Below are 12,252 nucleotides of genomic sequence, written 5' to 3'. Positions count from 1 at the left end.
AGCTTAAACGGTTCCACTGACAGCATAAATGTTAGACACGTTCCCTTCATTCATTTTCATAAAAAATAAACTAAACACGAATAGGACAATTCCTTCCAATATAGGCCTAACTAAATGATCCATAAAAATGCACAGCAGCTAGAGGAAATGACATCATTTACAAAAAATCACCTGATTCAAATAATAGTGAATGACACCTGATTCAAATAATAGTGAATGAACGTTCGCATTCTTACGCGACATAAGTATCAATGAAGTTTACACAAACAATACTACAGGCATATTTAAAGCTAAACAAAATAAATTCAGTTATGTATTGTTAAAGTATGCATATAAATTTAATTATAAGATTTGACCGCAATTATTTTTTGGTTCATGCAAGTATGAACCAAAAAAACCGATGTGCCCACTTACGTATGACCCACTACGTGGGATCATACAGTGTGCAAATAGTTTTTTCAGTTCATACTTGCATGAACCAAAAAATAATTGCGGTCAATTCTTAAATAAATAAACACTTTTGTATTTTAGTTGAAATTGTCAGTATTAAATAATATTTAAAAAACTTTTGTTTGAATAAAATATATATACAGACTTTCTTATACATTTATTTTTGTTTATGGGATTAATCTCTATCCCCCAACCAAACCTCTGTTTCTGTTTGTCTGTCTATATCTATCTTATCTCCTCTCTCTCTAACACTACTTCTCTCTCTCTCATCTATCTCTCGTTGTTCTTCTCTCTCCAACGTCTCTATCTATCCCTCCCTACCCTTGTGTCCCTCCCTCCTACCTCCCTCCCTCTATTCTCTCTCTCTCCTCGTCTCTACCCCTCTCTAGTCTCTGATACCTCTCATACGCTCTCTCTCTCCTTTCTTCTCTCTCTCTCCTCTCTCTGTGTGTGTCTCTCTCTTTCCAACACTCTCCTCTCCTCCTCCCCTCCCTCCCTCCCTCCCTCCCTCCCTCCCTCCCTCTCTCTCTCTCTCTCTATCTCTCTCTCTCTCTCTCTCTCTCTCTCTCTCTCTCTCTCTCTCTCTCTCTCTCTCTCTCTCTTTCTTTCAATTATGGAATTGTAAGTATTGAAAATTATCAGTGAGTCCATTATAATAAATTCTGGAATTACTGTAAATGTCTTTTCCTCTCTCAGTCTCAGCAAGGTCGGATAGCCGCCCTGTATCTGCCTCTGATCGGCATTCTGTTGGAGAACAAACTGAGACTGTCTAAAGACAGCCACAGTCCACAGCACCCACCCAAACCTGAAACGGTTGCCAACGGTGACGCGAAAAGTCAGAGATCAAACAGTCTCGTTCCACGAACAGCCCCAGCCAGTGACACGAGACCAACCTCCAACGTGTTGGAGATGATAGCAGGAGGAGGTAACCGAGACATGATTCTGGTGCTGAAATGAATTTTATAAATGTATTAGAAGTCCTTGGCATTGAGACATTCATATACAGTTATTACAATTCTACATGACATCAGTTTAATAATGTATGTGAATGGAGTAATGCAACATCTGCTGTCTTTATCACACACATAACAAAATCATAAGTTTTAATAGGTTTAAAATAGCTCTTGCTCTTATTGTTATGGATAATTAAAAACAACCCACTATTAAGTATGGTGGCCAATTTCACTAAACCTCGTAAGTTTACGTCTACAACTAGCAGTTATACCAGTCATACGTTTACACGTGTTTGGCATCTATTTCACTAAACATCGTAAGTTTACGTCTGCTACTATCAGTTATACCGGTCATACGTTTACATGTGTTTGGCATCTATTTCACTAAACATCGTAAGTTTACGTCTGCTACTATCAGTTATACCGGTCATACGTTTACATGTGTTTGGCATCTATTTCACTAAACATCGTAAGTTTACGTCTGCTACTATCAGTTATACCAGTCATACGTTTACATGTGTTTGGCATCTATTTCACTAAACATCGTAAGTTTACGTCTGCTACTATCAGTTATACCGGTCATACGTTTACATGTGTTTGGCATCTATTTCACTAAACATCGTAAGTTTACGTCTGCTACTATCAGTTATACCAGTCATACGTTTACATGTGTTTGGCATCTATTTCACTAAACATCGTAAGTTTACGTCTGCTATTAGCAGTTATACCGGTCATACGTTTACACGTGTTTGGCATCTATTTCACTAAACATCGTAAGTTTACGTCTGCTACTATCAGTTATACCAGTCATACGTTTACATGTGTTTGGCATCTATTTCACTAAACATCGTAAGTTTACGTCTGCTATTAGCAGTTATACCGGTCATACGTTTACACGTGTTTGGCATCTATTTCACTAAACATCGTAAGTTTACGTCTGCTACTATCAGTTATACCGGTCATACGTTTACACGTGTTTGGCATCTATTTCACTAAACATCGTAAGTTTACGTCTGCTACTATCAGTTATACCGGTCATACGTTTACACGTGTTTGGCATCTATTTCACTGAACATCGTAAGTTTACGTCTGCTACTATCAGTTATACCGGTCATACGTTTACATGTGTTTGGCATCTATTTCACTGAACATCGTAAGTTTACGTCTGCTACTATCAGTTATACCGGTCATACGTTTACATGTGTTTGGCATCTATTTCACTGAACATCGTAAGTTTACGTCTGCTACTATCAGTTATACCGGTCATACGTTTACACGTGTTTGGCATCTATTTCACTGAACATCGTAAGTTTACGTCTGCTATTAGCAGTTATACCGGTCATACGTTTACACGTGTTTGGCATCTATTTCACTAAACATCGTAAGTTTACGTCTGCTACTATCAGTTATACCGGTCATACGTTTACATGTGTTTGGCATCTATTTCACTAAACATCGTAAGTTTACGTCTGCTACTATCAGTTATACCGGTCATACGTTTACACGTGTTTGGCATCTATTTCACTAAACATCGTAAGTTTACGTCTGCTACTATCAGTTATACCGGTCATACGTTTACACGTGTTTGGCATCTATTTCACTAAACATCGTAAGTTTACGTCTGCTACTATCAGTTATACCAGTCATACGTTTACATGTGTTTGGCATCTATTTCACTAAACATCGTAAGTTTACGTCTGCTACTATCAGTTATACCGGTCATACGTTTACATGTGTTTGGCATCTATTTCACTAAACATCGTAAGTTTACGTCTGCTACTATCAGTTATACCAGTCATACGTTTACACGTGTTTGGTGTCTATTTCACTAAACATCGTAAGTTTATGTCTGCAACTAGCAGTTATACCGGGCATACGTTTACACGTGTTTGACATCTATTTCACTAAACATCGTAAGTTTACGTCTGCTACTATCAGTTATACCGGTCATACGTTTACACGTGTTTGGGATCTATTTCACTGAACATCGTAAGTTTACGTCTGCTATTAGCAGTTATACCGGTCATACGTTTACATGTGTTTGGCATCTATTTCACTGAACATCGTAAGTTTACGTCTGCTATTAGCAGTTATACCGGTCATACGTTTACACGTGTTTGGCATCTATTTCACTGAACATTGTAAGTTTACGTCTGCTACTATCAGTTATACCGGTCATACGTTTACATGTGTTTGGCATCTATTTCACGGAACATCGTAAGTTTACGTCTGCTACTATCAGTTATACCGGTCATACGTTTACACGTGTTTGGCATCTATTTCACTAAACATCGTAAGTTTACGTCTGCTACTATCAGTTATACCGGTCATACGTTTACACGTGTTTGGCATCTATTTCACTGAACATCGTAAGTTTACGTCTGCTATTAGCAGTTATACCGGTCATACGTTTACATGTGTTTGGCATCTATTTCACTGAACATCGTAAGTTTACGTCTGCTATTAGCAGTTATACCGGTCATACGTTTACACGTGTTTGGCATCTATTTCACTAAACATCGTAAGTTTACGTCTACAACTAGCAGTTATACCGGGCATACGTTTACACGTGTTTGGCATCTATTTCACTAAACATCGTAAGTTTACGTCTGCTACTATCAGTTATACCGGTCATACGTTTACATGTGTTTGGCATCTATTTCACTAAACATCGTAAGTTAACGTCTGCTATTAGCAGTTATACCGGTCATACGTTTACACGTGTTTGACATCTATTTCACTAAACATCGTAAGTTTACGTCTACAACTAGCAGTTATACCGGGCATACGTTTACATGTGTTTGGCATCTATTTCACTAAACATCGTAAGTTTACGTCTGCTACTATCAGTTATACCGGTCATACGTTTACACGTGTTTGACATCTATTTCACTAAACATCGTAAGTTTACGTCTGCTATTAGCAGTTATACCGGTCATACGTTTACACGTGTTTGACATCTATTTCACTAAACATCGTAAGTTTACGTCTGCTACTATCAGTTATACCGGTCATACGTTTACATGTGTTTGGCATCTATTTCACTAAACATCGTAAGTTTACGTCTGCTACTATCAGTTATACCGGTCATACGTTTACATGTGTTTGGCATCTATTTCACTAAACATCGTAAGTTTACGTCTGCTACTATCAGTTATACCGGTCATACGTTTACATGTGTTTGGCATCTATTTCACTAAACATCGTAAGTTTACGTCTGCTACTATCAGTTATACCGGTCATACGTTTACATGTGTTTGGCATCTATTTCACTAAACATCGTAAGTTTACGTCTACAACTAGCAGTTATACCGGGCATACGTTTACACGTGTTTGGCATCCATTTCACACAGAATATTATATCATTACAGAAGATGGAGTATTTTAATGACAAAAAAAAGAAGAAATATGTGTTCTTCTAACTATATTTGTTGTACTCTGATAGTAATAAGAATTGTGTTTTAGTCGTAGATTTATGTTTACGTGCATAACTAGGCTTACAATGTTTTGTGAAATTGGGCTCAGGTGTATGCTTTTACATACATATTTTTAAAAATGTTTTTAAAAAGGTGCATATAAAAGACCTCTTGCTGTTAATTGATACAAATAGTCTATGTGGTGCAGCAGATTTTTTTCTTTTATTCTTTAAACCAAATGTTACAGTTTATTCTAGGTTAGTGTCTTAACATCTCCTTAAAAGATCAAGTAGCACAAAATGTATTTTGTGCGAAAGAAAAACGTTAACATATCTCGTAAATTAGGGTCATTGGCTTTAATAGACAGGAGTGTCATTTAAAAGAAAACGTGAAAGGATTTAGCTCAGTTGGTAGAGTGCTTGACTGAGGTGCTTAGGTCATAGGATCAAATCACCTCAGTGGATCTATTTGGTTTTTCCATGTACCAGCCAGTGCCCAACGACTGGTATGTTCTGTCGTGTGTATGGAAAAGTGCATTTAAAAGGTCCCTTGCTAATTTCCTCTGAAGACATCTAATTAACTTATTAATCAATGTGCTGTAGGAGTGGTGTCATTAAACAAAACAAACTTAACATGTTACACAGTTACGTTCACTGGTTAAACAATGTGCTGGGGTGCCATTAATACAACATTCCTCTCTTCCAGTGGCTATATCGTCGAATCTGAACATCAGCCTGGTGGGGTCTCAGTTACTAAACGGGTCAACAACATCCATAGACAGTGCAACATTAGTGGATGAAAAAGAAGCCGAGGCCAGGGGTCACAAGAGGCAAGTTCTATGTGGATTCTTCTCTAGTATACTTGTCTACTAGTATTTTTTAAATAAACACCTTTTCAGACCTTGATGTTAAAAACAAATTGAGAAGATTAATTATTGCTCCTTTAATGTTGATTATGAGGAGCCATTTAAGACACTACCATATTAATACCATATAACTTCTCATGCTAAGGGGAGCTAAAAATCACTCTTCTTGAACTAGTCTCAGGTGAGTGATTAGGAGCGGGAGTGATAGCTCACCTTAACTGGCAAGGTCTGTAATTTGCAAAATTTTAAAATTTATTTATGTATTGAAGCTATTGCATGTATATTCCACTCCAACATTAACCACATTAAAAAAACATTAGAGAGAAAAAATATGGACTGGTGATACCGGCCTTGGTGGTAGTTAAGCCATCAGACATAAGGCTGGTAGGTACAGGGTTCGTAGCCCGGCACCGGCTCCCACCCAGAGCGAGTTTCAAAGACTCGGTGGGTAGATGTAAGGCCACTGCATCCTCTTCTCTCTCACTAACAACTAACCCACTGTCCTGGACAGACAGCCCAGATGGCTAAGGTGTGTGCCCAGGACAGCGTGCTTGAACCTTAATTGGATATCGGCACAAAAATAAATTGAAATGCAATGAAATGAAGTTGTATGATTCAACGCAGTCTCTGGTTGTTATTTTTCCCCCATCCAACAACTGGTTTATCAAAGACCGTGGTATATGAAAGTGCATATTAAAGATCCGTTGCTGCTAATGAAGAAATGTAGCGGGTTTCCTCTAAGACCGTGGTATATGAAAGTGCATATTAAAGATCCGTTGCTGCTAATGAAGAAATGTAGCGGGTTTCCTCTAAGACCGTGGTATATGAAAGTGCATATTAAAGATCCGTTGCTGCTAATGAAGAAATGTAGCGGGTTTCCTCTAAGACCGTGGTATATGAAAGTGCATATTAAAGATCCGTTGCTGCTAATGAAGAAATGTAGCGGGTTTCCTGTAATACCGTGGTATATGAAAGTGCATATTAAAGATCCGTTGCTGCTAATGAAGAAATGTAGCGGGTTTCCTCTAAGACCGTGGTATATGAAAGTGCATATTAAAGATCCGTTGCTGCTAATGAAGAAATGTAGCGGGTTTCCTCTAAGACCGTGGTATATGAAAGTGCATATTAAAGATCCGTTGCTGCTAATGAAGAAATGTAGCGGGTTTCCTCTAAGACTCAAGGCTAGCTCTGGCACTCGGCATATTCGCCAGTTGTGAATTTTTAAAGCATTTGGCGAATTTTATTTTAGTTTGGCATAATACTTTCATGTAATAATTGACATTTGTTTAGAAAATAACTGACAATATCTGCCGTTTGTGAAGTTTAATAGACAATTTAGCGAATTGTTATGCTCATCCAGAACTAGCACTGAGACTGTATGTCAGAATTACCAAACATTTGACATCCAATAACCAATGATTAGTTTATTAATGTGTTCTAGTGGTGTCGTTAAATAAAACAAACTTGAAACAGTTTTGGTTGTCGGACCTTGAAATAACCTGCTGACCACAGTGTTTTTCTATGTTTTAACAGAAGTGACTCTACGACGACACTAACGGCCGACCAGCCTGCCCCAGTGACGCGATACCGGTACGACAAGCTGGACATCACGGAGATCAAAGATCTGCTGCTGTCTTTCCTCTATCTGCTCAGACATCTACCTGAAGGTATGTAATTCTTTTAGCCTTGGTCTTAAGACTGGTAGGTTCTGGGTTTGTCTCCCGCTACCGGCTCCCATCCAGAGTGAGTTTAATGACTCGGTTTAACTTCTCTCTCACTAATCACTTACAACTAACCACTAACCCACTAACAGACAACCCAGATAGCTGAGCACTTAATGTTTTGCATTTACCATAGTTTGACACTCAGTAGCCGATGTATTTTTCATACTGGGGTGTCGTTAAACATCTATTCTATTATATTATATAGCTGAGGTGTGTGCCCAGGACAGTGTACTTGAATTTTAATAGGATATAAACTGTATGAAATTAGGTGTAAACAACAACTCTTTCAGTCTTGTTTAGCGATCAGGTTTAAGACTGACTGATGCTGTGTTCGTATCCCAGTACCAGCTCCAGCCCAGAGTGTTTTCACAGTTCAGTGGGGGAGGGTGTTAAGACCACTGTGCAAACCTGTGTATCCTTTCATTTCATTTCAACTTATTTACATGCTTATATCCAATTAAAGTTCAAGCACGCTGTCCTTGGCACATATCTCGGCCGATGCCATATAACTGTAAATAAAATGTGGTGAGTGTGTTGTTAAATAAAAATTTTTTAACACATCTCGGCTACCTGGGTTGTCTGTCCAGGACAGTGGGTTAGTGGTTAGTGAAAGAAATGAGGGTGTAGTGGTCTTACACCAACCCAGTGAGTTGTTAAATAAACATTTTTTAACACATCTCGGCTACCTGGGTTGTCTGTCGAGGACAGTGGGTTAGTGGTTAGTGAAAGAAATGAGGGTGTAGTGGTCTTACACCAACCCAGTGAGTTGTTAAATAAACATTTTTTAACACATCTCGGCTACCTGGGTTGTCTGTCCAGGACAGTGGGTTAGTGGTTAGTGAAAGAAATGAGGGTGTAGTGGTCTTACACCTACCCAGTGAGTTGTTAAATAAAAAATTTTTAACACATCTCGGCTACCTGGGTTGTCTGTCGAGGACAGTGGGTTAGTGGTTAGTGAAAGAAATGAGGGTGTAGTGGTCTTACACCAACCCAGTGAGTTGTTAAATAAATTTTTTTTAACACATCTCGGCTACCTGGGTTGTCTGTCCAGGACAGTGGGTTAGTGGTTAGTGAAAGAAATGAGGGTGTAGTGGTCTTACACCGACCCAGTGAGTTGTTAAATAAACATTTTTTAACACATCTCGGCTACCTGGGTTGTCTGTCGAGGACAGTGGGTTAGTGGTTAGTGAAAGAAATGAGGGTGTAGTGGTCTTACACCTACCCAGTGAGTTGTTAAATAAACATTTTTTAACACATCTCGGCTAACTGGGTTGTCTGTCCAGGACAGTGGGTTAGTGGTTAGTGAAAGAAATGAGGGTGTAGTGGTCTTACACCTACCCAGTGAGTTGTTAAATAAACATTTTTTAACACATCTCGGCTAACTGGGTTGTCTGTCCAGGACAGTGGGTTAGTGGTTAGTGAAAGAAATGAGGGTGTAGTGGTCTTACACCTACCCAGTGAGTTGTTAAATAAACATTTTTTAACACATCTCGGCTAACTGGGTTGTCTGTCCAGGACAGTGGGTTAGTGGTTAGTGAAAGAAATGAGGGTGTAGTGGTCTTACACCTACCCAGTGAGTTGTTAAATAAACATTTTTTAACACATCTCGGCTAACTGGGTTGTCTGTCCAGGACAGTGGGTTAGTGGTTAGTGAAAGAAATGAGGGTGTAGTGGTCTTACACCAACCCAGTGAGTTGTTAAATAAACATTTTTTAACACATCTCGGCTAACTGGGTTGTCTGTCCAGGACAGTGGGTTAGTGGTTAGTGAAAGAAATGAGGGTGTAATGCTCTTACACCTACCCAGTGAGTTGTTAAAACTCGCTCTGGGTGGGAGCTGGTACTGGGCTGTGAACCCAGTACCTGCCAGTCTTATGTCCGATAGCTTAACCATGACACCACCGAGGCTTGTTTTTCACAGTTCAGTGGTGGAGGGTGTTAAGACCACTAAACAAACCTGCGTATCATTATGCTGTTTCATCCAGTCATAGATCAGGATGGGACATAAACCAGAGGTAAATAGCTCACCCAATGTGTGATTGATCTACGATTGATCCCCGTTAGTGGAGTCATTGGATGGCCTATTCATTCCAGCCAGTGCTCCACAATGAGTGTAATAAAGGCCATAGTATGCATCCTGTTTGTGAGATGATGCATATAAAAGATCCCTTGCTGTTAATCAAAAAGAGTAGCCCATGAAGTGGTGACAGCGGGTTTCCTCTCTCATTATCTGTATGGTCCTTAAAGGCATATTGTCACAGACCACTGACCTATTTAATAGTCTAGCAAAGTATTACCTGAAGAAAAATAATTTGATTTGTCCCTAAATGTATTTTATTCAACCCTCTTCATAACCACCATACTCCATTTATTAATGACATTTTGTAAAAATAATTGAATTATGGCAATGGTCCATAATTCAAAAACTAAAATTGCCGAGAGGGATGACATGGATTTCACTCCATGGTTTTGTTAATGTGATGCGATAGCTAGATTTGGTTTCCAACAATTAATGTAATTTTTATTTATTATCCATTTTTAGAGAAATAAGGTCCTTAAATCTGTGACAATATGCCTTTAACCATATGTCCGACACCATATAACCGTAAATATAAATGTGTTAAATATGTTGATAATTAAAATAAAACATTTCTACCTTCTTATCATTATTCAATGAAGAAGATGAAAGGCAACTGTTTGTTCATTTACCAGAATACTTTTATTCATAATGTAACAATGTCAATATAAAATTTTCCTCATTCTCATTGCAGAGCACCATGACTGGTATATCAAAGGTCGTGGTGCATATAAAAGATTCCTTGCTACTAATGAAAAAATGTAGCGGGTTTCCTTTATGACTATATGTCAAAATTGCCAATTTTTTTTACATCCAATAGCCGATGATTAATAAATCAATATGCTCTAGTGGTGTCTTTAAATAAAACAAACTAAGAAACAAGCATATAAAACTTTCCTCCAACCCCTAATCTGCACATGAACAATGATTATTCAAGGCAGGTGTTGTGTCTTGTACAAGTAGCCCATGGAGTGGATGCATCAGGTTTCCTTTCTCACTATCTGTGTGATCCTTAACCATTTGTGTGACACCATATAACCGTAATTAAAAATGTGTCGAGTGCATTACTAAATAAAATGTTTCTTTCTTTGGTCAGGTATTACACTTCCTAAAAATGTGAGTTTCTAATATGATTATAATAATTGTTCTGTTTTGCAGATATCCTTCTAGGTTGGTTCAACAACAGTTCAGAACATGACATCATCGACTTCTTTTCCTTGTTGGGGTAAGTGAAGACTGTTGCCACCCATAGAGTGCCATCCACAAATGGTGGCAAATATGAAAACATCAGACTTTATTGGGTATTTATTGGAATGGACGCTAGCTCAAAATATTGCACATCAAGCTACTGATATGCTGATGTTATTTTATTACACATTATCCTTAGCAAAATTAATTTCTAAATATTTTAAAACACTAAATTATATACTTAATATATAAAATATACACCTAATAACATCATTCTGCAATTAAGGAGGTGGGACATACATAGCTCAGTGGTACAGTGCTCGCCTAATGCGCGATCGATCTAGGATCGATTCCTATCAGTGGGCCCATTAGGCTATTTAGGCTCCACAACTGGTGTAACAAAGGCCGTGGTATGTACTATCCTGTCTGTGGGATGATGCATATAAAAGATGCCTTGCTGCTAATTGACAAGAGTAGCCCATGAAGTGGCAACAGTGGATTTCCTCTCAATATTTGTGTGGTCCTTAAGCATATGTGTCGACGCTATATGACTGTAAGTAAAATGTGTTGAGTGCGTCGTTAAATAAAACATTTCCTTTCTTCCATTCTGCAATTAGAAACAGTTCTTGTGGTGGGTGGGTGGGCAGCAAGCCCACAGATCCCTTACAGATCTTTTTTTGGCCTCTCACTCTTGTCCGAAACTCAAAATTGTTTAGGCACAACCAGTGTCAAGTGGTCAAGAGGACTACTTATTATTTGTGGCCACTTGAATCGGTGTGATGACATGATTGTTTTTATGATATGACATTATTGTTTTTATGATATGACATTATTGTTTTGACATCAATTTAAATTATTGTTTTTAGATAGTTGTTTTTAATTTATTGTTTTTAATTTATTTTTTCAGGTTGTGTCTTCATCACTTTAGATATCAAGGCAGAAAACGAATATTCACTTTGAGGTAGGTTTACAATAAAAACACAAAGTTTATATACATAGGATTCAAAGTTATGGCACCAATTTGCATAGCATTTGACTGTCCATGATGTTAGCCTTTTTTTTGTCATGGTCAAATTTTACCTCCTTGGAAAATTCATCTTTATTTTAACTGGCTATTGGGAAATTTGAATGCACTCATTATTAGAAAGGGAAAATAATTTGAATGTTAAACGAGAAAACCCAAGTTTATTTACATTTTTTGTTTTTCTTTTAGTATGATTGGTGACACGAAGAAGGCACTGTCAATGCCGTCGTCCCGGAAACCCCAAGTGCCTAGCTGGTCTTCAAACAGAACTCCAAGTATATACAGCGAGTCGGGTGGAGATGGATTTCATAGTAAGAAAATTAACTTTTTTGTACTTATTGCAGCTCAATGGATGGGACGTAGCCTGGTGGTAAAGCGCTTTTATGATGCATTGTGGATGGGACGTAGCCTGGTGGTAAAACGCTTTTATGATGCATTGTGGATGGGACGTAGCCTGGTGGTAAAGTGCTTTTATGATGCATTGTGGATGGGACGTAGCCTGGTGGTAAAGCTCTTTTATGATGCATTGTTGGTCTGGGATCGATGCCCATCACTG

The 12,252-nt window shown here is 38.3% G+C and overlaps 1 protein-coding gene across 1 annotated transcript in view; it reads left to right on the top strand.

Moving 5' to 3' along the window:
• Nucleotides 1-12,252, top strand: part of LOC121368580 (dedicator of cytokinesis protein 9-like) — a 134,076-nt gene that overhangs the window by 75,113 nt on the left and 46,711 nt on the right. The window contains 6 exon segments of the mRNA XM_041493322.1: nt 1,147-1,375; nt 5,525-5,648; nt 7,218-7,351; nt 10,643-10,709; nt 11,580-11,633; nt 11,886-12,007. Of these exon segments, the coding sequence (XP_041349256.1) occupies nt 1,147-1,375; nt 5,525-5,648; nt 7,218-7,351; nt 10,643-10,709; nt 11,580-11,633; nt 11,886-12,007 (730 nt within the window).

Source organism: Gigantopelta aegis, chromosome 1, assembly GCF_016097555.1.
Source record: "Gigantopelta aegis isolate Gae_Host chromosome 1, Gae_host_genome, whole genome shotgun sequence".
NCBI lineage: Eukaryota > Metazoa > Mollusca > Gastropoda > Neomphalida > Peltospiridae > Gigantopelta > Gigantopelta aegis.
Note: the sequence above shows the minus strand (reverse complement) of the source record. Positions and strands in the feature narration are given on the sequence as shown.